The 27,176-nt window shown below is 46.4% G+C and overlaps 1 protein-coding gene across 2 annotated transcripts in view; it reads left to right on the plus strand.

The window, feature by feature from the left end:
* Mocos (molybdenum cofactor sulfurase) overlaps positions 1–27,176 on the plus strand; it is a 46,986-nt gene that overhangs the window by 17,631 nt on the left and 2,179 nt on the right. For both annotated transcript variants that reach the window (XM_038330359.1, XM_038330360.1), the window contains 7 exons: positions 1,319–1,435; positions 3,953–4,378; positions 7,626–7,788; positions 11,709–11,787; positions 15,298–15,422; positions 19,401–19,506; positions 22,729–22,867. In XM_038330359.1, coding sequence (XP_038186287.1) covers positions 1,319–1,435; positions 3,953–4,378; positions 7,626–7,788; positions 11,709–11,787; positions 15,298–15,422; positions 19,401–19,506; positions 22,729–22,867 — 1,155 coding nt within the window. The remainder of the gene's footprint in view (positions 1–1,318; positions 1,436–3,952; positions 4,379–7,625; positions 7,789–11,708; positions 11,788–15,297; positions 15,423–19,400; positions 19,507–22,728; positions 22,868–27,176) is intronic.

The raw sequence follows: 27,176 nt of genomic DNA on the forward strand, positions 1-27,176 counted from the left end.
ATCTACCTCTCAAGTGCTGAAATTACAGGTGTTAGCCACCATACCTGACTCAAGTCACGAGGTCCAGCTCGTCCTATATTCTTCATACTCATCCTCTTATACCAGGAATGTTCTTGTCTAAGCTTTCTTACTCTTGACATTTCCTTAAAAGTCCCCAGAAGGAGCTGTGAGGAAGCCCAGGCTCTGAGGGAGAGCCTCACTCACACACACTTATTTGTCCATCTGTTTATTTATACAGAGTCTCCTGTAGGCAGGGTTGGTGGAGAACTCACTAGATAGCCATGGATGACCTTGAACAGACGCAGCAACCAGTTAAAGCTGGAAGATGCTGCTCATTCTTCCCAAACGCCCCAGAACACATGCAGCTTCATTACACTACAAACAGATTCTATTTCCTAGCTATGCACTGTTGCACGATGCTACTCTGGAGGCAGAGGCTGGAGAATTCTTTGAGCCAGTTTAGGACCAGTCAGCACACACCCCATAGCCTCCAGGGGGCAGCAGAGAGTGTCATGACTCCTGGGTTGAGCAGCAAGCCTGACTGAACCTAAAGTTGGAGAAATTAGAAACTGGACATAGATGTCATAAAGCATCCACATGATACTTGTGACACAGGCTGTGAGCCGAGCTGGTGCTGCCCAGCCCTCCCTGGGCCCTGCTCTGTGGTCAAACCCTGTGGTGGCCGATGTGAAGGAGCTGGCAATGGCCCCAGCCCCACTCACTGTGATTCCTCTGAGGCTCCCTGGGAATACACAGGCTCCTCACTTAGACTTTGGTCTGGATTTGACTGTAATTCAATTTAATAGAACGTTGAATAAATCCGTAGATCGTGACATCGGTTGTTTCTCTCACCACGGTGACATTTCAGAGAAGGGTGATTTTCCCTCACAGATGAGGTGACATGGTCCATCGCTGAGACAAGGGTGTGGTGGCTGACAGCTCCACAGTGGCAGGGGATGTAACTGGGCACCTCACCTCCTCACTGCTCAGCAGAGGAAGGAAGGGCTAAATTATAACTTCAGAGGCCCACAAATTAGCAGCTTAATTCTTCTAGTAAGACCCCACCGACCCAGGGTCCCACAACTTCCCAAAACATCATCAATATCTGGGGATCAAGTGTTTAAGCATGTGAGGCCCTGGGGGTATTTTTACATCTGCAACATAACAACCATGAAATTTAGAGCGAGGCCCAGACTCAGATCGCCTACTATCTTTTGTTAAGAAAGAGAGGTTCAATGCTGTTCTAGAATCCTGTTCCAGACAATCCCAGCGAAACTGGACACTTCTGACATTGATTCCATGTTCCCTTTATCCCCAGGTAGACAAAATGGCCAGCCTGTACAACATCCACCTGAGGACCGGCTGCTTCTGTAACTTGGGCGCCTGCCAGAGGCACCTGGGGCTAAGTGATAAGATGGTTAAGAAACATTTTCAGGTCAGTACAAGACCCTGCAGCCCACACAGACTGCAGTCGGCAAGGCTGTGTGGTGGCTGGTCACTGGGGCTGGTGTTGGTGGCTGCTTCAGGCTCATCTTGCCAGCCAGGCCCATTCTGTGGGCAGCCAAAGAGAATAGAGGCCTGATAAAAGAGAAAACACTTGGATTTATCAGCTCCGTGGCAGTATTTCCTGATTAATTTTTCACATTGAGAGTAATTTATAAAATTACTCTATTTGTGTGTGTGTGTGTGTGTGTGTGTGTGTGTGTATGCACATGTGCTGTAGCATGTGTGTAGCGGTTAGAAGACAACTTGTTGAAGCTGATTATCTCTTTCTACCATGTAGGTCCTGGAGATCAAACCTAGGTTTTTAGGCTTGGTGCCAAGTACCTTTACGCAATCAATTGTTTCACTGGCCAGAGGTTAAAAATGAAGCTGACGAGGGCTGTTAGTGGGGGTATTCAGCTTCATACCCTTGCCTTCCTTCTTTTTTTCTTTTTCTTTCTTTTTTTTTTTTTTTTTTGGTTTTTCAAGACAGGGTTTCTCTGCAGCTTTGTTAGAGCCTGTCCTGGAACTAGCTCTTGTAGACCAGGCTGGCCTCGAACTCACAGAGATCCGCCTGCCTCTGCCTCCCGAGTGCTGGGATTAAAAGCGTGCGCCACCACCGCCCAGCTCCTTGCCTTCCTTCTTTACTCCTTCTTGGGTACAGCTTTCTAACTGAAGTTAGCCTCCCTCCAGGCTGGGCGTAGGTGGAACTTGTCCATGGCTCTAGGGGTCCTGTCTCCCAGAATCTTCACCCTCCCTGTTTGTTCTGCGGTGGAGGTTTTTCACTCTGGGAACATACAGCCTATCTTGAACCATTTTACAAGAATAGCTTCTCATTATTGTGATAAAGCATCCAGTGGCGTTGGCTCATCTGGGAGGAGGTACTTGCTTTGCTTATGATCTCAGGGGTTCAGTCACCTGGTCCATGCTTGGACCGAGCATCATGGCAATGGAGTGTGACAGAGGAGAGAAGCCCACTTGGGAACCGACTGGGCTGTAGAAAACATCTAATAAGAAAGGACTCAAAGCTCTTGCTGCAGTGACCTGCTTCCTCCAGCTGGGCCCACTTCTCAGTGATTCCATAGCTTCCCAAAATAGAGCTGCCATCTGGGAACCAAGTCTCAAACATTTATGGGGGGGGGGAGCATTCCAGTTTTATACCATAGCAAGTGGCAAAGAGTCTTATGCATTTTGCAATAGTTGCTAAGTTGAGTTTCTTTTTCTTGCCACAGAATATGCATGTGCTAGGTACCATTTAACTATTTATTATTGTTGTTATTATTATATTATTATTGTGTGTATATGCATGACATGTGTGGACACAGATGGCACATTACACACGTGGAGGCTTGAGAACAGTATTGTAGAGTTGGTTCTTTCCTTCCATCTTTGCATAGATCTCAGAGTTCAAACTCGGGTTACCAGGGTTGTGCAGCAAGCCTCCTTAATCACTGAACCATCCCTCTAGCCTCTGAACTAGATTTTACTTTAAAAAAGAGAATGGGCCAACTAAAGGATGCGATCCTTGGTAGGTCAAACCTGCTCCAGCGGAAGTCACATGTGGGCATGCACAAACTGTTCTTGTTAAGGGTTTAACACAAGGGGGACACATAATTGGGTAGGGGAGGGGGTGGTCTGAGAGGAGTTGGGGGAAGGGGTGTGATTATTATCAATAACTGTTGCATGAAATTCTCAAAGAATTAATCAATATGAGAAAAAAATTTGATCTCCATCTGAGAGAGAAAGGTAGAGGGAGTTGAGGGGGGGAGAAAGAGATGGACGGAGGGCGGGGAGATGGAGAAAAGGAGGGAGAGAGAGAAGGCAGAACTGCATACATCTCTGGCTATGGCTCCAGATGAGGGTGGAAGGCTGCGTCACGTCTCTGTGGGTGACTGGCCTGTACTAGGGAGGTGTCCTGGGCATCTAATGTACATACTTCTCATGACCAGCACCAGGCAGCTGGGTGGGCACGGAGTGATTCCACCTTTCCCATTCTGGCAGGAGCAGTTAAGCTGACCTGGGCCTTCGAGGGGTCGTGGGCTGGTATTGTGGCCTTTCTCTTTCTCCTCCAAGGGCCTGCTGTCAGGGATGCCAGCCTCCCACTTAGAGAGGCTGTCTGGGAGTGGCCAGTGGTATTCGGCCTTGGCCTGGGAAAACTGTGAAGTAGAGCCCTTGGTGCTTCTGAGACTTCAGTCTGTCTGTTGAGCCCTTGGGGAGGATGTTCTCCATGAAGCCCTGCTGCTAGTCTCTTTAAAGTTCCTTCACATCAGCTCCAGTTCATAGCTCCTTCAGGAGTGGCCCAGGCAGTGTGTCTTGTGTCTACAGAGTAGGAACGGTTTCTCAGGCACCCAGAAATTCTGCCTTCCTGGGTTTATTTTAAAATAAATAAAAATTATTTTTTGTACTATTTTCCAATTTATCCATGAAGCATGAGTTTCCCCGGCTGACTGACTTATCTGGCTAATTCCAGGCTGGCCATGTCTGTGGAGATGATGTTGACATCATAGACGGACGGCCCACGGGCTCTGTGAGGGTTTCCTTTGGATACATGTCCACACTAGAAGATGCCCAGGCCTTCCTCAGGTTCATCAGGGCTATCTGCCTTCGCTCTCCTGGTGACCAGTCTATTCCTCAAGCTAGCACCGGTGATGCTGGAGCCTTATCCCCAGAGAGTGACTGTCACTCACCTCCGGAAGGTGCTTGCACAGGCGCTACAGTTTGCAATGACTCCTGTCCTGCTGCAAATACCGTGGACCTGGACCTGTCCCTGAGCAAAGCCAGCAGCATCCAGCAGACCCTTCCAGAGGAAGCTGCAGGTATCCCGAATGGGGACCTCGGGGCCCACGTTGTCACCAACATTTACCTCTACCCCATCAAATCCTGCGCTGCATTTGAGGTAAGGGCTTCACAGAAATGGCTGCCTTGTTCCTTTTCCTGAGCATCATACCCCCCGCCCCCACTTTTGGGAGGCTGTGTACAACACATCCCCCCCCCCCCTTTTAACAAGAAGTGAAAGAGCAAGTGAAGAAAAGCAGGCAAAACTCAAGACAGAATGTTGCCCTTGGAAGAGACATTTTTCTCCTGAGTGTCTCGATAGGGTTGAGTTTTTAAATCTGACACTGCTTGCAGGGACCTCCAGAGGATCCTGGAGTTTGTGTGCATATGGTTCATATGTGTATGGAAGCATGTGTACATGTGTATGCATGCATGTGGAGGCCAGAGGACAATGTTGGCTGCCATTCCTTGGGTGCCTCTCACTGGCCTGGATCTCTCTTCCTAGGCTTAGTGAGTGATCAGATGGACTCGGTCATTTTCCTGTCTCCATCTTCCCAGTGCTGGGGTTACAAGTACATGCCACCCCACCTAAGTTCTTACCCAGTGATTTCCTGGGGACTTGACTCAGTTTGCTTGCATAGCAAATCTTCACAGGCCTAACTGCCTGTGACTGTAGCTGGGTGGATGTTTGGGCTCTTTGCTGAAGCAGGTGACATGCCTTGTTTCATTTGACCCATAAAACAGTTACGTGAGAGGTGTAGTAACAGTATCCCTAGGTCATCATCATGGAGCCTGAGAGGACCAAGGTTAAACACTGTGTCTAGGCTACCTGCAAGAATTGGTATTTGAGTCTGCTGATCCAGGCCCATACTCTCCTGTGATTCCTCTGCCTACCCTGTGGAAATAAACTGCAGTGGTCATTGTGACCCACGAGTTTTGTATCGATGGAGTCAGCCAATGATGACCCCCAAATATTAGGAAAAATGTAGTTGTAACGCTACTCCCTAAGCAACATGACAGCTATTCACGGAGCACTTGCATTATGTCAGATAATGTAGGTAACTTAGAGATGGAATATTTTACAGGGGGATATGCATAAGCTATATGCAAACATTATGGTTTAGGAAGAATGATTTGAGCCCCCATAGACAGGGGTATTTTTAGGGGATCCTGGAAGTAATCTTTTACAGATACTGAATTACTTCACCCCCCCCACACACACATACAAACATGTTGTTGTGATGATCCTTGCATTGGGGGACAGGTGGCATGCCTTGGCTGGCAGCCAACCTTAGTTATCTAAAAGATGATCTTCCTTATTGTGGCCAACTTGATGCTGCAAAGATCCAAGACTCGGGGCTGGAGAGATGGCTCAGAGGTTAAGAGCATTACCTGCTCTTCCAAAGGTCCTGAGTTCAATTCCCAGCAACCACATGGTGGCTCACAACCATCTGTAATGGGGTCTGGTGCCCTCTTCTGGCCTGCAGGCATACACACAGACAGAATATTGTATACATAATAAATTAAAAAAAGATCCAAGACTCCTGATCTCATTCTGGGATGGCACAATCTCAGGGTTGGCACAGTCTCTGGTATGGCACAGTGTCAGGGATGGCACCATCAATCTCAGGGATGGCACAGTGTCAGGGATGGCACAGTCTCAGTGTTGGCACAGTCTCTGGGATGGCACAGTCTCAGGGATGGCACAGTCTCAGGGATGGCACAGTCTCAGGGATGGCACAGTCAGTCTCAGGAATGGCACAGTCTCAGGGATGGCACAGTCTCAGGAATGGCACAGTCTCAGGGATGGCACAGTCTCTGGGATGGCACAGTCTCTGGGATGGCACAGTCTCAGGAATGGCACAGTCTCAGGGATGGCACAGTCTCTAGGATGGCACAGTCTCTGGGATGGCACAGTCAGTCTTTGGGATGGCACAGTCTCTGGGATGGCACAATCTCGGGGATGGCACAGTCTCTGGGATGGCACAGTCTCTGGATGGCACAGCTTCCTGGTGGTTCTATGGGAGACTGGATGTAGAAAATGTCTCTCACAGGTTCCTGTGTCTGAGCACTTCGTCCCCACTGGTAGTGCTGTTTTAGGATGCTCTAGGATCTTTAGGACGTAGATTCAAGCTGGAGGAAGTGGTTCTTGAGATCCACAGCCTAACTCGTTTCTGTCCCTCCATAGCCTCTTGGTCTGTGGAGATGTGAGCAAACTTGTGCCACCTTAGGCTCAAGCTGTCCCCACCATGATGGGCTGTGCCCACAAACCCTGAGCCCAGACAAACTATTTCTCCTTTAAGCTGCTTCCTGCTTTCCCTTTTGCTTTTACAGATGGGTGTGTCCACAGGTCAAGCACAGGATTCTGAGGCTCAATAGGGTTGATTTTTTTTCCCTTCAATCCATTTACTAAGGAGCCTCAATCCTTTTGGTTGTAATTGGTGTTGGGGATATAAGACCTAGTCACATGGATGTGCTTTGTGTTTAAATTCTGTCCAAATATGAGCAATGCAGGTTTGATGGTTTATTTTTATTACCAGCTTGATATGAACCAGAGTTACCTGGGGAGAGGAAATATCAGTGAGGAATTATCTAGATGTGGAGTGTTTCCTTGATTGTTAATTGAGGTGGGAAGATCCACTCTGAATATGGGCAGAACCGTTTCCTGGGCTGGGCCCTGATCTGTGTAAGAGGAACGCTATCTGAGCATAAGCAGGAGACAAACAGGCAGCATGGGTGCATTTGCTTCTCTCTGCTCTGACTGGACGTGACGTAACCTCCTCGAGCCGCTGCCTCTGAGATGTCCCGGCAATGATGAGCTGTGACATGGACTCATCAGCCAAATAAACCCTTTCCTCCCTAAAGTTGCTTTTGGCTAGGGTGTTTGTCACAGCGATTGAAACTAGGACAGCAAGAAAAAGTACACATTTGAAGCGGGCCAGTTCAGTGGCCTTTTTAGTATAGTCACATGTCTGCAGTGTTGAGAGGCATCTGGACCAGCATCCACTGCACTAAAAGGCTATACAGAAAGTGGGATCTGGGACGCCTGTGGGGAGTGATGCTAGCCTCAGAGTTAGAAGAGCATTGCTACTGCAGAGCCTGCACTCTGCATGCCTTGCATGCACATGCCTTGCATGCACATGCCTTGCATGCACATGCCTTGCCTGTGGAGAAGGATGGAGACTGGTTCTGGAGACGGACAGGAAGGTCCACAGCATCTCCTTTGCAAAGCTCTCTCTGTTGGGCATTTTCCTCCTCTCCTTTCATCCTCTAAGAGCGTGTGCTGAATTCACGAAGGTCATCTGTGTTTGTGTAATGATGTGAATGACTTTGAGGCGCCCTGGCCTAAATTCCCTACTTCTGCACAGGTGACCAAGTGGCCTGTAGGGAGCAAGGGGCTGCTGTATGACCGGAACTGGATGGTTGTGAATCACAATGGCATTTGCCTGAGTCAGAAGCAGGAGCCACGGCTCTGCCTGATCCAGCCCCTCATCAACCTGCAGCAGAAGATTATGGTCATCAAAGCCAAAGGTATGAAAAGGGTTCATCTCCACAGGGTCACCTCTAGGGACGGATTTCCTTCTCAGGTTAAAAATCAAACCAAACCAAAAGGCTCGATGTCTCTCTTCTACCAAATGTTAGCCTCATTTTCTAGTTAATGAAATGATGTCCAGGAAAGACAACAAAAAGCTGTGCTCTTCTTATTCTGAGAAGTTTGTCAGAGGTAAGTGGCTATAAACCTGGGATCTTAGGGCTCTCGACACTTGCATTTTTAAAAACCTATCAGGGTTTGTATTTTAGGCTTTGGTGCTTTCCTCTTGATTTTTACTGTGAGCCATACACACGAAGAAGAGGTGCAGTCAGTTCTGTGCAGTACACTTTCTATGATGATGGGAGGGTTCAGCATCTACACTGTAGAGTCTGGCAACCACTGGCCATAAGTGGCCACTGAATCCTCAAACTGTGGTCAGAAGACACCAGAACTGAATTTCAAAATGCATTAATTTTTTTGTTTGTTTTGTTCTTTGAGACAGGGTTTCTCTGTAGCTTTGGAGCCTGTCCTGGAACTAGCCCTTGTAGACCAGGCTGGCCTCGAATTCACAGAGATCTGTCTGCCTCTGCCTCCCGAGTGCTGGGATTAAAGGCATGTGCCACCACCCCCCAGCTCAAAATGTATTAAATTTTAATTCATCTAAATAGCTACACATGACTTATGGCTACAGTGTTCGCTATAGAGGCAGAAAATAGTATTTAACATACAATTCTGCCATTCAGTTTTAACAAATTTAACATTTGGTTTAATTGCTTAAGATTCTCTCTTTCCTATATTTCTTTTTTTCTCCTTTTAAAATTACAATATGTGTGTGTGAGTGTGGCTGCCCATGTGCTATGGCATGTATGTGGACATCACAGAACCACTTTTAGGGAGTCAATTCTCTGCTTCTACTTTGTTTTTGAGACAAGGTCTCTCTGGTTTCTGCTGTTGTGATGGGTACCCCAGGTGAGCTGGTCCTTGAGCTTCTGATCCTGTCTGTTGTTCCCATCTCATTGTAAGTGTGCTGAGATTACACATGCAGGCCACCTGTCTGGCCTCTTATGTGCTTTTGGGATCAGACTCAGGCCATCAGACTGGGGTATTAGGCACTTTTACCCACTGAGCCAATGGTAATGATAAAAAACATTACACATATGTATATATACACATATATGTATATATACATGATATGTATATAATATATCTGTATGTATACACACATATATGTGTATGTATATATTTCTCTAGCTCTCTCCTGCATCTTATCCTTCCCCGCTTATAGAATATCATGACTTTCCACTCAACTGTGGCTGAACTTTCATGATGTTCTACATCTATGTCTTCATGACTTTGTTTCTTGCCTTTTTTTTCTGATTCTGTGGTTGAGTTTTCCTTAAGCCAGTAGGTCAATATTTTAGAGTTCCAAAGCAAATACTGATATTGACCCTTTGTTTTACTGTATGAATTTTAGTACATGTACATGTTTGGGTAACCACCCTACAGCACAAGTACAGAAGAGCCCGCCATCCCAGGGGAAGTTCATGGTTCTACCCCTGTGTAGTTTCTCTTTACCCAACCCTAATGTCTGATGAACAAAGAGACTGTGGAGACAAGGGCATCGTGTAGTGTGTGAACTTTAGGGACAGTTTCTTTCGCTCGGCAAGAGAGTTTTGAGATCTACCTGAGTTCTACATGTAACATAGCATGGAACCGCATGTCACTGGGCAGTGTCTCCAAGTGTGGATGTAATACAGTGTGTTTGTGTATTGTTCATTGAAGGATATCTGAGTTGGTGATGATTTGGAGGCAGTTTTAAACTTGAATATTTATTTATTAATTTAGTACTTTTGAATAGAAGAATGACACATTTAAAAAACAAATCTTGCCAGGCGGTGGTGTCTCACACCTTTAATCCCAACACTCAGGAGGCAGAAGCAAATGGATCTCTGTGAGTTCAAGGCCAGCCTAGTCTTCAGGAGTTCCAGAACAACAAGGGCTACACAGAGAAACCTGTCTGGAACTCCCACCCTCCTACCAAACTCAGAAACCAAGAAAATCAAAACCAAAACCAACTTACTAAAAACAAGTCCCTCTTGCTTGAGCCTCATGTTTCCCATGTCTTCCCAGTCTCTCCAGATACATTTTGGCTTCTCTAAGACACAATATACCAGTAGCCTGACCAGCTCTGCAGCTACCAATGGACTGAAAAGCCCAGGAGGCCATGGCTGGCCTCAGAGGGTCCTCTCTTGCTCTTCCTATAACTGAAGCTTCCCTGTCCCACTGAGGCACCCTGGTAGCATGGGGTAAACAATAGTGAGAGAGACCCCCTACCTCCCCCCTCAAGGGAACAATGCTTTTGCTCTTGTACTGTTCTGTCAACCCCCCAGCCCCCCGACTCAGACTCAGAGGTGCAGCTCTTCTTCACATAAGTGATCTTGGAGGACACGACACAAACATGCTTGGGTCTCATCATCCGTTAATGTGACATATTATGTTAGTAGGTTATCTTGTCCTGAATTATTCTTGATGTCTTGAAAAGGAAGTGTTATGTGGTAATATGTTTTAATACTTTGCTAGGTTTGACTAGATAGTATCATGTTGGCTTTTTTTTTAAATTAATGATGTTGAAACTTGTTTTTCTTATACACTTCTTGTTCAAATTCTTGTACCCGGGATATTAATATGCTACTATTTAACCTATTACACATGTATGCTAGTCCTTCTGATCCCACAAATGCAGCTTTCTAAAGCAATGATGATTGTTGATGCTTGAATTGAAAGACCCCCAGAGTAGGGAGACTCTCACTCAAGTCTTGGGATAACACGGCCCCCCAGGAACCCACGAGAGACCATCCTTGCTGCAGTCACACGAGGTTTATTAACAGGATAGGAACCAGTGCACTGGGGCCGAAACTCATTTCCCACACAGGGGTAGAGAGTTCGACCCCGAGTAGCTGGGAGAAGGGGTATTTAAGAGAAGAAACAACAACCCAATAATCCAAAGGGGGTAGGGAGGGCGTCATTGGAAAATTCCGAAAATACCAGTGATCATCACAAGGGGGTAACTCCCTGTTTCTCAAGATTATTCTCAAGATTATAATCTAACTTTATGGTCAGCTAATTCCTGGAACAGAGTCACTGGACCGGCTAACCTAGATTTTTGGCTCTTTTCTCCCTTCTAGATTTTTTTGACTCTATTTTTCCTGCTAGAGGGATCTGGATTTATCCAGGTCTTTCAGAATCTAGTCTGATTCTGGAAATGTACACTCTCTGCCAGTATCTTTACAGTATCATCCCGCTTGTCTGTCTATTTCTCCCATCCTATTACCAACCAGACCTGACCCTGCTGAGCTTCTGAGACCAGATGAGAGCAGATGCATTTGGGGCAGTGTGGCCATATATTATTGGCTGTCTGTTTCTAAATGACTTAGGGTAGCCTAGAGAACAATGACCTCAGAGGTGGAGACTCAGAGCAGAGGAATCTACCAGAGCAGTTTGTAGAGGTCCTGGGGACTGTGTGTGTGTGATGGTCTAATGTTGATGTCCCACCAGGACATCTTGAAGCGTACACTATGGTGCTGTTAGTAAGGAAGAAAATCTATGCTATCAGTTTTTAAGAGCCAGACACTTTCCTCACCTATCCAAAGCCCAGTGCCATTAAAATGGATGTTTCCTCATCTAACCAAAGCCCAGAGTCATTAAAATGGATGTGTTTTCTCACCTAACCAAATCCCAGTACCATTAAAATGGATGTGTTTCTTTATCTAACCAAAGCCCAGAGTCATTAAAACGGATGTGTTTCTCCATCTAACCAAATCCCAGTGCCATTACAAGTAGTATCTCCTAACAATGAGTGTTCACTTGCAGTCATTCATTCGGTGTGGTGCTGAATTTGCTTCTACCATCTGTTCACTAGGGATGGAGCCTATAGAGGTGCCTCTTGAGGAAGACAATGAACGGGCACAGATTTGCCAGAGCAGAGTGTGTGCGGACAGGTGAGGCTCTGGAGCAGGTAACATGCATGGCTCCTTGGACACAGTGGCCAAAGGGAAGAGAGAGCTTTGCCTTATATGACGGATCTCCCATTCTGTCTGCCTCACTCCAGCCCAACCCAACCACACTGCTTCTTTGTATCCTTTACACCCAACCAGCAGGCTCCATTTCATTCTGTATTTGCTGCTCTCTCTGCCTGTCATGCTCTTCCCTACCCACGACTCTTAAGGAGAATTTCCTCCCCTACCAGTCTCACTTTCAGCAGGAAGGTTTGGGCTTTAGAGAGTCTATCTGCATCCCTTGTGACCTAAATATGACCTATACCTAAGAACATGGAACAGCAAAATTTCCAATCATGAAAAACCTAATAGGTGGGTGGTGGTGGTGCACATCTTTAATCCCAGCAATTGGGAGGCAGAGGCAGGCAGATCTCTGTGAATTCGAGGCCAAAGAGGTCTACAAAGTGAGTTCCAGGACAGAGATAGAGAAACCCTGTCTTAAAAAAATCTTAAAAAAAAAAAGAAAAAGAAAAACCTATCTAAGCTAATACCAACCAACCTCCATCAATAAAATATGCAACTATAGGCAGTTCACTAGAGACTTATGTGTAATAGGCAGGAGCTGGGGAGACAGCTAGGTCAATAAAGTGCTAGCCACTCTATCATGAGGATCAAGCTAGGTGTAATGGAACCCTTGTAACCTCAGCACGGAGAGGAGGAGGAGGCAGATGACCCCTGGCCTTTGCTGGTCAGCCCACCTAGCCAAATTGATGAGTCCCAGGTTCCAGGAGAGACTCTTACAAAAAACATGGGCTGGAGGAGGGCTCAGTGTTAAGAACATGTGCTGCTCTTCAGAGGACCTGGCTTTGGCTTCCAGCACACACATGATAGTTTACAACCATTTGTATCTCCAGTCCCAGGGGTCTGACATTCTGAGTTCAGGAGACACAAGGCATATAGGTGATGTATGTACATGCACACAGGCTCAGGTTCATAGTGTGTGTGTGTGTGTGTGTGTGTGTGTGTGTGTGTGTGTGTGTAGGCAGGGTTTCTCTGTAGCTTTGGAGCCTGTCTTGGAACTTGCTCTGTAGACCAGGCTGGCCTCGAACTCACAGAGATTCACCTGTCTCTGCCTCCCAAGTGCTGGGATTAAAGGCATGTGCTACCACTGCCCATAAATAAATAAATCTTAAAAAGAGACATATAGTTAACAAGTTGAAGTTTTTAAGAAAATAAAGGTGGATGGCTCCAGAGGAAAGATACCCAAGTTTGACCTCTGGAGTCCACACAGACACACATATGCTCATGTATTTGCACACATATGTGCACCCCCAGAGGCAAGTATGAATACCTACCCACCCATCCCTCACCCCATAACTTCTAGACTATGAATTATCTATTAATTAGTGCAAACTTTCTGATGGAAAGAAATACAGATAGCAAATGTGTTTCCTCTACAACGGCTGTGAATTCAGTCCCCCAAGTCATGATGGGATTTGCTAAAGTTCCATCCAAAGTGAGCTCAGGTGACTGTGTCAGTCACTTTTTCAGGGCTGTGACCAAATTATTGGGAAGAGCCACAGAGTGGAGCAGGGTTTATTTTGGCTTTTGGTTTGAAGGTTCGGTCCCTTCTGATTGGGAAGGAATGGTGTCAGAAATGTCTGCCGGCAGTGGCAGCCAAATTTCAAGGGTGCTCAGTCAGAACTGGACAGGTGGAAAGCGAAGGAGAGAGAGTGTAGCTGTTGCTGTGGTTTTCTCCTATCTGCCTGTTACAGGTAGGGACACCAGCCCCTGGGGTTGACACACTCAGGGTGTGTCTTCCTTCCCTCAGTTGATCTCTGTGGAAGCTCCCTCATGGAAACGCCCTCACAGGCATGCCTAATGCGGCAACTCACTGATGTCCCGGCGTTCTTATCCCAATCAATAAGCCAGCCAGCCTTAGCCACAGAGCATGACAGGCAGGGTTCCCTCTAGGACGGGGAGTACTGCACCACTGTGATAGAAGAGAAAGGCGCTAACGCGGCGTTGATGGCCAATTGCATGTCTCTCTCTTAGCAGCTGAAGTGTTGAGCACAAGCGACATCTTCTTGCTGGTAGTGTTCGTACTGTTTAAGCAGTTTTGACAATTTAAATATTCATCCCGGTACATTCATCAGGACAATGAATCTCAGGCGGACATTTTCCCCCACATTGCTATACATCAACCTTCTGACAGGACATAGGGATATGTGCAGTTGTTTTCATTATTGGTTTGTGTGTGTGTGTGTGTGTGTGTGTGTGTGTGTGTGTGTATGCATGTGCCATGGCATGAAGCCAGAGGAAAACTTGTGGGAGTTGGTTTTCTTCCTCTACCATGTAGATTCTGGGGATCGACTCAGGTCATCAGGATTGGCAGTAGTGCCTTAGCCCACCGGACAGTCTTGCCTGTCTAGAATATGTGCAGTTTTTTTTTTTAACTAGGCCATCAGTTTCACTTGGCTGCAGCTGAGATGAACGCCGTGTTTTGGTTAATAATGCTTTTCAGACATCTGGAGGTTGGAGGCACTTTGGCTCAGAGTGTCATCATGATGACTGTGATCTTGGTGTTGTCTCTGAAAGCACAGGGTTGGCGGGGAGGGAGGACAAGCACTACAAACTGGTTTCTTGGTTCCTGGTCTTCCTGGAAAAGGAACCAGCTATTTTCTCCAGTGAAATTTAAGTTTTTAACAGTATCTGCTTTGTAACCCTAAGACACTGTGATCCCAAGGTAAGATGTAGCCTTAAATCTTGTGATATACATTTTTAATGACTCTAGAGTAGTTTAGAGTTTTATTTTATTTCATGTGCATGAGTGGTCTCCATGTGTACAATGTGCATTCCTGGTGCCCTTGGAAGTCAGAAGAGGGCACCAGAGCCCCTGAACCGAAGCTCTAGACAGTTGTGAGGTGTCTTGTGAGCTCCGGAAGCTGAACTCGAATTCTCTGGAAGAGCAGCAAGTGCACCCAACAATTGAGCTGCTTCTTCAGCTCCAGATTCCACAATTTAAAACAAAGATCAGCAGGTTTACTTACACATCAGTACCTTATGTGCACAGTGTTGAAGGCTGTGGATGAAACACATCAGCCCATGTGATCTGAGTGTCAGAGAAACCGTTCCATCAGCCCATTGTAAAAGCCAGGACATGATTCTGGGCGGAAGACCTTATTATGGCAAAATATCACTCCGGAAATCTCAACCCCTGAGCTTTGTGCTCCCAGGGTCCATATTTAGCACAAAGAAGATCTTCGGGAGTGCCTGCAAAGCTTTGAACAGCTCCAAAAGCCTCCCGTGAGTCCCACCTCACAGATTGTCTTGGGCCTGGGAGATATCCGGGTAGCTTTCCAAGATGTCTGCTGCTTCAGGCTGTCTGCTAGTAGGGACTTTGAAATGTTTTATTTTGTGTTCTTATTTTAATTAGACTGTTTTCTATTTGAATAATCATTCAAAGAATTGCTACAAAAATTTACTGTCTGTTTTTGTTTGTTTGTTTGCCAGGGTAAATACTTATGACTGTGGAGAAAATGTTTCAAGGTGGCTGTCAAAGTTTTTTGGCCGTCCATGTCATTTAATCAAGCAAAGTCCTGACTTCCAGCGAAATGCAAGGAAGACACCTAGAAAAGGTATCACATTGGGATGGGGTATTAAAGGGCTGGAGCCCTAGCTATTCTGCATGGGTCACGCTCAGCCCAGAAAGTAGATTCACTGGGCAATTGGTTCCCGACATCATCTTGTGGCCACAGGACACACTGCAGAGTTGTAACCTGGGGGTTTTGTGACCTCCCTTGAGGTCTGGAGCACAGCTTCATTGCAGTTGGAGACACAGGAGCATAGAACCACAGCTGGCACTTGGAGAAGAAGCAGGCCTGGGTGCATCAACAGTGATGGGCATAGAGGACAGGAGAGGCCTGTGGGTCATGGCACTTATGCCTGCTTCCAGGATGCCACTCCCAGTGCAAAGCTCCCTGTGTCTAGCTGGCCTTCCACCAGTTTTGTGTTTGGAGAATTTAGGAAAATAATCAAGTTTCATTATTCTCCAGAGTATTCTTACATTTTCACCTAAAGTTGTGAAGGTAGTTTAAACAGCTGCAAAAGATAGTATCTGTAGAATATTTCATTTACTTTTTGTTTTATGTGCTTGCATGTATGTCTGTGTATCGTGTATGTCTGTGTATCATGTGTGTGCAGTGCCCTTAGAGGCCAGAAGTGGGAGTCAGATCCCCTGGAAATGGAATTGAAGACAGTTGTTAGCCACTGTGTGAGTTTTGGGACCTGCACCTGGGCTCTCTGTAAAAACAGCTGGTCCTCTTATCTGCTGAGCCATCTCTCCAGTCCTGCAGCACATCTGACTTAATGTTATTTTGAGTTGAAACTTGTACAGGAGTTTTTCCACCATGGCCACAGCTATTTCAGTACTGTGATGATAATCTTAATGCCATAGCTATTTAAAATAAATGTCATGAGTTTTCATTAAAATATGTGAGTATGTGAACATATCTGTATGTGTCTATATATCTGTATATGTATGTATATAGCTCATATACATGTCTTCTTAATATGTATATGGTATGTGTGTGCATGTATGTGTTTGTGTGTATGTATGGTGTGTGTGCATGAGTATAGTGTGTTGTAAATAGTATGTGTGTATGGTATATATTATAATGTGTGTGTGTGCGCGCGCATGTGCATGTGCAAGTGCATATGTACCTTGCTTGAGGCAGAGTCTCTGGCTTACCGCTGCATGATGGACCTCAAACTCCTAGAAATTCTGGTCTTGCCTCCCATCTCACCTTAGGTGTGTATGGAATCACAAATGCATACCATTGCATCTAGTGTTGCATGGGTCCTGACAATCTGAACTTCTGCTTTCATACATGCTTTATTTGCTGAGCCATCTCCCCAAAGACAGGGTTTCTCTGTGTAGCCCTGGCTGTCCTGGAACTAGCCCCATAGACCAGGCCGGCTTCGAACTCACAGAGATCCACCTGCTTCTGCCTCCCTGAGTGCTGGGATTAAAGGTGTGCGCCACCACACCCAGCTTTTGTTTTGTTTTGTTTTCAAGAAAGAGTTTCTCTCTGTGTAGCCCTGGGTATCCTAGGACTAGCTCTGTAGAACCGGGATTTGCCTGCCTCTGTCCCCTGGATACTGGGATTAAAGTTGTAGCTCCATGCCTGACATTTTAATTCTTTCCTTTTCCTTTCAAACTTGGATTTCATCTCTTTTCTTCAGTGGAATCTTGTCTTAGAGTTATTTTATTCATAGAAATATTTTATTGGCCACCTCACATCTCTATAAAACTAAAAAAGAAATATTAATAGAAACGTATACAAAGACTTTGAAGTTTGCTTAGACCATCTGGGTCTAAGGGTTAGGAAATTTCTAGATTAAGTTTTTATAATTCTAACAGTGTCTAGTCAATCAAAAATATCATAAATCTGTAATATATTTTGAAAAATAATTATTGAACATAAAGAACAAATCTCAGAACTCTGTTACTGGATAGCTGGGCTCTCATTTGGTTCCCACATTTGGGAGTGGTTGTCCTTTACAGACAGACCTGGGGTGCTCAGCACCACCCACTTCTGGGAAATCTCATCAAGCAAGAAGAGCTGGGATCTTAGTTAGCTGGTTAGCACACTGCCACTCAGGCCTTTCTTCTGAGGTCGGTGACCGGAGCACAGAGTTCTAACATGAAATGCCTTTCATGTCTGTCACTTGACAGCTTAATTAGGCCCAGCAGCTCTATAGCCAATAAAGGACTGGACTACACCTGACCTCTGGATGTGGAGCCTCCAGCTGCGGCCCCAGGGTTTGAATGGGACTTTTATTCGTCATGCTGGAGGTGGTCATCCCCGGCAGTGTGCCTTTCCTCTGTGACGGGAGCAGGCCCTTTGTTTTTTTTGTTTTTTTTTTTTTTTTTTTGTTTTGTTTTTTTGTTTTTTTTTTGGGTTTTCGAGACTGGGTTTCTCTGTAGCTTTGGAGCCTGTCCTGGAACTAGCTCTTGTAGACCAGGCTGGTCTCAAACTCACAGAGATCCGCTGGAGCAGGCCCTTTGTAGAGGATGACATGACACCTTCCTTCTTAGGCAGACCAAAGAGGACAGATGGAGTGGACCACATACTCCAGAGACCACAATCCCTGCTTGAAGACCCAGCCAGCCCTTTTATCACCAACTTGGATAAAAGTAGAACTTTAGTTTCTTTCAATAGTTTTTTTTCCTTTTCAGTAGCTTTGAATCTTCTGATTATTTCTCTATAAGTACAATGTGCAAATCTGCGGTTGCTGAGTATCCACTTCTGTTTATTGTCAAAGACTGTCTGTTTCTCTCTCCTCTCTCCCCTCTCTCTCTCTCTCTCTCTCTCTCTCTCTCTCTCTCTCTCTCTCTCAGGACACCACAAGAAAACCCACAGAATCAACTAACTTGGGCTCATAGAGACAGAACTGGCAAACAGGGAGCCTACATGGTCTGACCTAGGCCCTCGGCACATATGTTATGGGTGTATAGTTTGGTCTTCTTGTGGGACCCTGAACAGTGGGAATGGGGGTGCTGTCTCTGACTCATTTGCCTGCTTTTGGGACCTTTTTCCTTCTACTGGGTTACCTTGCCCAGCCTTAATGAGGGGAGGTGCCTGGACTTATTGCAACTTGATATGCCATGTTTGGTTGATATCCCTGGGAAGCCTGCTTTTTTTTTTGAAGGGAAAGAGAATAGGAGTGGATTGAGGTGGGTAATGCTGTTGGTATGGAATATATAATAAAAGAATTTTTAAAAAAGCACTGGCTGCTCTTCCAGAGGACTCAGGTTTGATTTCTAGTACCCACATGGTGGGTCACAACCATCTGCCACTCCAGTCTCAGGTGACCCAATGCCCTCTTCTGGCCTCCATGAATGTGTAGGCAAATACCCATATGAATTAATACACACACACACACACACACACACACACACACACACACACACACCACATACACACACACACCACATACACACATACACACCCCACATACACACACACATACATATGAATATAACTGATGGAATTTTTAAGCCTATATATATATTGCAAGCCTTTCTGTTTTAACCAGTGCAGGCAGGGCTCACTCTAGCCCTGCACTGTTGCTTCCAAGCTTTGTCTCTGAATCTGAGTGTGGTGGCATATGCCTGTAACCTGGGGAAGTAGAGGCAGGAGGATTGGGAACCTGGGGCCAGCCTGACTGTGTAACAAAACGCTGCTGCAAAAACAAAACTCTTGGTCAGAATAAATTCACTTCAACATTTTATTATTATCTTCTCTGGATCGTTTGAAGCAGAGAGCTAGTATATTCTGGGATTGCTAGCCCTGGGATTACAAGCGGGTGCCACTGAGAGAGGCTTTTTACATGAGTGCTGGGCATCGGTTTAGGTCCTCATGCATGCACCGCATGATTTTTCTTTGTTCTGCCTTTGGAGAGGTTTGAGCCATGCTTAGAACAGTCTCACTTTCCCCAGTGCTGATGTTTTCCCTTGTGGAAGGCATCTGCCTTTATAAACCACAGGCCTTGGGATGAGAGGTACCAGCATTGCCTGGAAAGCAACCTTTCTTTCCCTGCTTCCCTTTCAGGGCAGTCTCCTGGCACTGCCGCCACCCTGTCCCTGGTGAACGAGGCGCAGTATCTGCTGGTGAACACATCGAGTGTTTTGGAGCTTCAGCAACAGCTAAATGCCAGGTTAGACCCTTTCCCTGGGGCCAGGAGAGACATGTATAATTATTTGCCCTTGGGGGGCTTGGTACCCACCTGGGAAGGAAAGATCTGGGAGTTGGTGAGTCCAGACCCTTCAGTTACAGGTGAGAAATGAGGCCAGGTGAAGTCAGCGAACACTTGGGGAAATTCTTGTTTGTCTGCTTTTTCTCCCTCCCTCCCTCCCTCCCTCCCTCCCTCCCTCCTTTCCTTCCTTCTTTCATCCCTTCTTCCATCCATTCATCCGTCCCTGCCTTTCTAAATTGAGTGTGTGTGTACACACACGTGTACATATTAGTACGAGGGTATACATGTATTCAGTTGGGTGTGGAAGGTAGAGATCAATCTTAGGCTTCTTTCTCAGTCACTCTCCACCTTGCTCACAGATTGATTAGGCCAAGCTAGCCAACTACCAAGTCCCAGGGATCCCCCTGTCTCCTCCTCTCTAGCACTGGGATTACAAGTGGGGGCCGCCAAGCAAGACTTTCTATGTGTGTGTGCCTGGAATCAACTCAGATGCACAGCCTTTGACCAGCTAAGCCATTTTCTGAGAGCTCTCATTTACTGCCCGTGCCAATCAGCCTACCATTGCCATAGCAAAGGTTTGGGACAATCAACTTGTCAAGAGAATGTGTGTCTTCTGGGGTGTCAGTCATCTTGGTGGCCCTGTGGCTTGGGGCCTATTGTGGCACATCTCATCAGGAGTACATGGTGAGAGAATGGAGAAGAGTTGGGGACACCCATGGTTCCCTTTGAGGACATGTCTCCAGCGACCCAAACACCTCCCAGTTTGGGTCTTTTAAAGCTTCCATCATTTCTGGTGGGACAATGATGGGGATCCAGCTTTCACTGTGGGCTTTTGAGGATATTTAAGGTCAAGACTATAGCATCCTGCGTGGCCTCTCCTGACACTCTCATGAAACATGGAGAACCCCCAGCTCTGGTTTTAATTATTCTATTTCTACACCTTGTTTTAATTTGTTACCAGCTCGACCTGATTTCATCGCCCATCCTCCTACTGCCCCTGTCTCTTAGGATTCCCGCCCTACTTCATACAGGAGTGACTATAAAAGCACTTTGAGTGTGACCACAAGCAGGTTTTGTTTATAAGATAACAAACACAGTGTCCTTCAGACACAGTGTCCCTGGCTGCTCACTCCCCCCTGTGCCTTCCCGAGGGCTCAGATACTTTTAGGATACCATTCCAACTCTTGGGATTTTTCCTTAGAGGAAATGCAGGCCTGGTAGCTAGGCAGTTAATTGGGGAAAGTCATCCAGCTGACTGTCAGGCCTTGGTGGACACAGGCTTCTCATTCATATTCCTCAGGCCAGGGAGGTAGGTGTGTACTCCTGGCACATCAGGGAACGTGTGGTTCTGTGCACACATGTTCACACCTTGAACACCTACACATACAGCTGAAAGGGGCCGCGGGATTCTCCTTGACCGTCCCTCGAGATTGGCTATCAGAGTTTCTAGTCTTTTGAGAGAATACACAATAGGGTTCCTCGGCCGTGGACCAAGTTTGTCTACCTCAAGTGCAGAATTGTGACTTAGCTTTGGAGTTTCTGGTGTTCTGAATTTTCTCAGAACCAGGGTATCCTTCTTTCAGACATCCAGAACAGGAGAGAGCGGGTCCTTAATGTGGAAGGTTAGAAGACAGGTTTGCTGTGGCCCTGGTTCCTACCAGCAGGGCATAAGCTTCCCACCAGCTGGATTAGAGCAAGGCTGGATGGCCCCGGAGGATGTCATAGGTCAGAGACTGAGCCAGGCCTCAGTGTTTCTCAGTGTCTGTATGCAGATTGATCCTCCATTTGTATGGTAATAACACAATAGCTTTCAGATAAGAACCCTCCCCTTCCACAAAGCCCAAAGGAGTTTGTACCAGCTTTCAAAGTAAATCCAACTGAAGGACCGTACAGTAGTCCTCTCTGGTGCTGGAGCTACTCAGAGCTTGCAGTGAAGCTAGGCTTACATCTCCCCTTTCCAGGCTCCATATGCGACCCCTACCATTCAGAAGGGATGTCACAATTCTTCCACGCCAACCCTTTCAGCTCTATCCCCAGAGCACATTCTACCATGCTCAGTGACTATCTCCTGCCACTTCCTGGTGTATTCCAATCAGAAATTCCAGGAATCTGTTGAAGTATACATAGTACAAAAAACCCCAAGCCCACAGCACAGAGAAGCTTACAGATGTGTGCACCTGAGTGACCCCAGATCAGGTAGGGATCACACCCCATATATGAGCCAGCCCGACTGAAGCCACCCTTATTTAGATTTCTTTCACTGTAGACAGTCTTGCTCATCCTTTGATTTAACACAGTGTGCTGCTCCTGTGGTGGGGAAGTCCTAAGAACTGTCTTCAGTGTATTCCTCTGAATGGACTGGGTGTACGGGAACCCACAAGGTCATTTTGTAGATGCTCATGGCAATAAACAAAACTTTCAGTCAGGAATGATATGAGTTGGCCTGGTGGTACACGGCTATAATCATGGTACTTGGGATGCCAAGGCATAGTGGAGGCCAACCTGGGTAACGGAGGGAGATCCTGTCCCATTAAACAAAGGATCTTTTCCTCTATGATCTTTTATATTTTTTTCTTATGTTCTGGCCTGTGTGAGAGGGTGTGGTCTCTGTGCTAAGAAGATCTTTGTAGTTCAAATACTAACAGCTCTTGTCTGTCTATGTCTTGTCCCATGTTATAGAACTGGTGTTTTCTGGAGGCTCATTAACTTTTATTCTGTTCATCAGGTTTCTTCAGCTAAACTTGTCTACCATTTGCTTTCTGTGGGCTTCTCCCTGGAGGTGGGACCATATCCTATGGAAGGGCTGTGGATGTGCCTAACAGATGGGCATGTTTTTTTTTTTTTTTTTTTTTTTTTTTTTTTTTTTTTTTTTTTTTTGGTTTTTCGAGACAGGGTTTCTCTGTAGCTTTGAAGCCTATCCTGGAACTAGCTCTTGTAGACCAGGCTGGTCTCGAACTCACAGAGATCCGCCTGCCTCTGCCTCCCGAGTGCTGGGATTAAAGGTGTGCGCCACCACCGCCCGGCTCAGATGGGCATGTTTTGCTTTTACACTCAGAGGAGTTTTTTCTGACCATTCAGGCCTCAGGCATAGTCAGGGCTGGAGTGTGATGTGTGTAGAATTGTTACAACAGTGTGGGCACCCGGTATCTCCCTCCTCTTACCCTTCTTGGTCTGTTTTAACAGTGACGAGCATAGAAAAGAGGAGCCATTCTCAGTGAAAGATCTCGTCTCCCGCTTCCGTGCCAACATCATTACCAAGGGAGCGAGGGCCTTTGAAGAAGAGGAATGGGATGAGGTTTCCGTTGGCTCCTTGCATTTCCAGGTAAGTTTTAGGAGGTGGTTCTCCTTCCTCAAAGGCTGCAGTGACTGTTGATGTTAACTCCAGAACTGGATGGTGGCAGGTACCCCTCTCTCCACTAACCATCTTCTGTGTATTGTGTTTGGGCTTAAGCCTGTTTTCTGGGAATGCTTGTGTCCCCTTTAATGATGCTGGACTTCCCAGTGCCGTAGAGCTTGTAGGGGGGACCCAGAAGCCTAGTGACCCCTTAATGCTCTCTGTTGCTGTTGCCTCTCCCTTCCCTTCCTCCCTCTGTTATCCTTTCCCTCCTCTCTCTCCTCCTCACCTTCCTTTCTCCTATTTGTCTACTTTTCCTCCTCTTTCCTTCCTTCTCCTTTTTCCTCTTTTCCTTCCCCTTTCTCTCTATGCTCCCCTTCTCTCTTCTTCCTCCTCTCTTCTCTCTCCCCTACTCCCTCCCCTTTCTTTTCCCTTCTGGCTTCTACCCTTAATGGCAGCTGGGGAAGAGATTATGGTTAGAGGCAGACCCATTGTCATCTGCTCTCAGCCCCCAAGCCTCTACAGGAGTCTTAAGTACAGGAGTCTTAAATGCGTGAGAGAGGGAAGGGAAACCTCATCCTTCATCTTCATTCCTCACATGACTGACAAACTCATGAACTCTGCCTCTGAGCCCGCTCATCTCTCTGCCTCTAAGCTTGGCCTTCCCTCCAGTCTCCTGCCTCAGGCCTTTGCTCTGTTGCCCCTTCTACTTGTTGTATTGCAACTGAACATTGGCTTAGGAGTCACCTCAGCAATATGATTCTCCTCAGCATGCTGCCTGCAACATCTTCTCTGAGCGACCAGGGTGTAGATCATGTCTGCTTTTTTCCCCAGCTTTCTCTGGGACCTAGAGCAATCCTGACGGAGTCAGCGCCCAGTGAGCAATTGTTGGGAAGTCAGACAGGAACGATAAGAGCTCACTGGAGGCTGTAGAGGATGGCTCACTGGTGGACAATGTGCTCAGCTCTTCAGTGGGTACGAACTGTTCCTACTAATTGCCGGGGTTGTAACCGGACTGTCACACGATTACCTTGTGCTTCAATGCAACACCAGTCTAACACCCAGAAAAAACAAAAACAAATCAATCAAACAAACAAAAACAGTAAAAAGATCTATATTGCCATCAGTGGATCTCAGGTCTGGGGTCGGGGATACACAAAAGTCCTGGTGATCCTTCTTACCCTTGAACCCTGTAAGTTCTTACTGAGCAGTTACCAACTTGAAAGCCATTCTCTTTTCTTCCCTGTAAGCCTGGCTCTGGCAGTGTCTCTCCTGTCATTGTCCTGTCTGCTGGCCTCCTCTTCCATTCCTTTTCTCCATCACTGAATCTCTGCTGTTTTAGAAACATCTGCTCTGACTCAGTCTGATGGGCACCAAGGTAGGTGCTAAATATACCTTGTGAGATATTTGGAGAGAGGGAGGGAGGACCAAAGGGAGGAAGGAAGAACGAGGAAGGGAAAAGTAAACTGTTCCAGGCTCGCTATCAGAAGCCCACCTGACAAGAGCAGCACCCGTGTCTCCCCAGGGGCTCAGGGCCACACATAGAAAAGACACGAAGAACCTTCCTGAGTGACATCTCAGCATGCTTTGCCTTCTATAGTCAACATTTCTAATGTATGGAAACAAACTGAAATTGAACTATGCATGCTCTTTGGCCCAGTAATTTCATTCTGAAGAAAGCTATGGCATAGAAATGCTCGTGCACTGGGTGGGGAGGTAGCTCAGTGGTAGAGCACTTGCCTAGTGTGAGCAAAACCCTAGGTTCAGTCCCCAGTGGAGCAAAACCACTGCTGTTAACAGCAACCCTGAGGCAAGCGTGCAAAGAGGTGTGGTCAGGTTACTTACTAAAGTATGATTATATCGTAAAAAAAATAGGGAACATCCTGACTATGCTTGTACAGAGCTATTAACAAGGTTAAATAAATTATGCCACATTTGTACAATGTAGTCAATAAACAGAAAATGGACAAGATACAGTTAATTTTGTGCCTTTCAAAAATAAACACTTAAAACACGTCTGTGGATAGCAGTGGGCGCTACGGCAGTTACTAAGGGACTGGAGCATCTCTTTGAGAAAGCAGCTTTTAACTGGATGCCACTAAGCCATCACTATTTTATACACGATAGCTCAACCTCACTTGGAGAAACTGATCCTTAAAAATTCCAAACAGGGACTGGAGTGATAGCTTAAGTGTTGCAGTGAGGGCCAGCTTGTTCGTCCTGGCTGCCCTGCTAGCTTAGCCCTGAAATAACCACACAGAAACTGTAACAATTAAATCACTGCTTGGCCCATTAGCTCTAACTTCTTACTGGCTAACTCTTACATATTAATTTAACCCATTTCTATTAATCTGTATATCACCACATGACAGTGGCTTACCAACAAAGATTCAGCATGTCTGACTCTGTGGGCTCCATGGCGGCTCTCCCCTACTCTGCCTTTCTTCCTCCCAGCATTCAGTTCTGTCTTCCCCACCTACCTAAGTTCTGCCCTATCAACTAGGCCAAGGCAGTTTCTTTATTCATTAACCAATGAAAGCAACACATAGACAGAAAAACCTCCTAAATCACTTAAGTAGTTAAGAGTACCAACTGCCCTCACAGATGGCTCAGGTTTGGTTCCCGTCTTAAAAAAATGAATAAATCCAAGTAGGAGACTGGTATGCATTACGACTGTCACTAAAAATTATCAAGAACATACTGGCTGTTTTTCTTGTGACTGAATACCTGATAAGAAGCAGCTTGAGGGAGGAAAGGTTTATTTAGGCTCATGGCTTCAGGGTAGGTAGAGTCCTCCATGGAGGGAAGGTGCGGGGGCGAGAATGGCTCTCAGATGTGGGGGCAACAGTGAGGCTGTTTGTTCATATCTGGGCCAATCAAGAAACAGTGAACAAAAAGCTAGGGTGGGGGGATATTACATTCATAGCACAACAGAAGCTGAGTTGTTAGTAACTGTTTCATGGCTTCAAAGAGCTAAGAACATCAACTCAGACAGACCAAGCTTTCACCCTGAGAATTGCAAAGTGTGAGGAGGAGGAGGAGGAGGAGGAGGAGGAGGAGGAGGAGGAGGAGGAGGAGGAAGCTCTTCGTGTACTGACATGGAAGGATACTCGCTGTGTGCCGGGTGATGGAAGGAGACCCAGGTGGCCTCTCACATGTCAGTGTGCTTCCCACAAAGGTGTAGAGGTAGGGTTGGGTGTAGAGCTTAGTTTGGGGTGAGCTTCAGCCATGTAGCAGCCCTTGTCTCTGAGAATGGGGAGGTTGGATGGGTTCCTTTTCTGATTGCTGTAGTCACTGAAAAAGCAACTCAAATGAGGAAGATTTAATTTCAGCTCACAGCTTGAGGGTGTCGTCTGTCATGGTGAGAAAAGACGGCAACAGGAGGCGGTCTGTGAGGAGAAGCTGTCCGGACCTGGGTCTGGTGGCTGCTGTTGTTCCCTGGTATCCCTTCTGCCAGCTCGTGGGAGATGCTGTTTTCCAGGGTAGCTGAGAGTGTCTCCATACTGAGCTGAACTGGCCCCTGTCTCAGGATCCTCATCCCCAGCAGTGGGTGCTTCCTCTTGAGAATGAAGGTGTGCGGGGCCTGGGCTTGGCGTCCCGCTAGTAGTGTCTGGACTCCTGAACACATCCAGCTAAGCAGCTGGATGAGGAAATGTATCTTAATTGATGTTGTGAGCACCTGCTGTTCTTTCCAGCACCCTCTGACACTCACAGGGCCTGGGAACGTGGAGCTCCGAACCACACAGACACTATTTCCCAGCAGATGAATGCCCATCAGCTAGAGTGCAGACTATAGCACAGGCCAAGGCTCAGCTGCATCAGTGAGTGCTTCTAACCTCAGCGAACCGTGCTGATCCACGAATAAGCAGAGGCAAAAGCAGCCATAAGGAAACCCAGTCACTGACACAGTAATCCTTGCTGTTCAGGTAGCTAAGGCAAGAAGATCTCTTGAGTTCAGTTCACGTACTGAGACTCTGTCTTTTAAAAAAAAAGCCATTTTTGCATCTTGCATGTGTAGTAAAAGAGCAATCTCGTTACTGCTAAGATGTAAACTTGCTGTTAATATTGATGTCTTTCCCCTCTTGTTATGAAAGTGGTAAAGGCTATGGCCAATGACTGCTGAGTCCTCTCATACCATAAGACCTATGCCAAGCAGCTGGAGGGGATTTTATTTATTTTTGTATTGGGTATGTAGGTGTGTGTATCTGTAGATACATAGAAAATACACATAGACTTTGCTTGCTTCTTCAGTTACAGAATACGAGTATCCCCTCCATTTTATTTAAAGACCTTTGCG

The sequence above is a fragment of the Arvicola amphibius genome, chromosome 5 (assembly GCF_903992535.2).
Source record: "Arvicola amphibius chromosome 5, mArvAmp1.2, whole genome shotgun sequence".
Classification (NCBI taxonomy): domain Eukaryota; kingdom Metazoa; phylum Chordata; class Mammalia; order Rodentia; family Cricetidae; genus Arvicola; species Arvicola amphibius.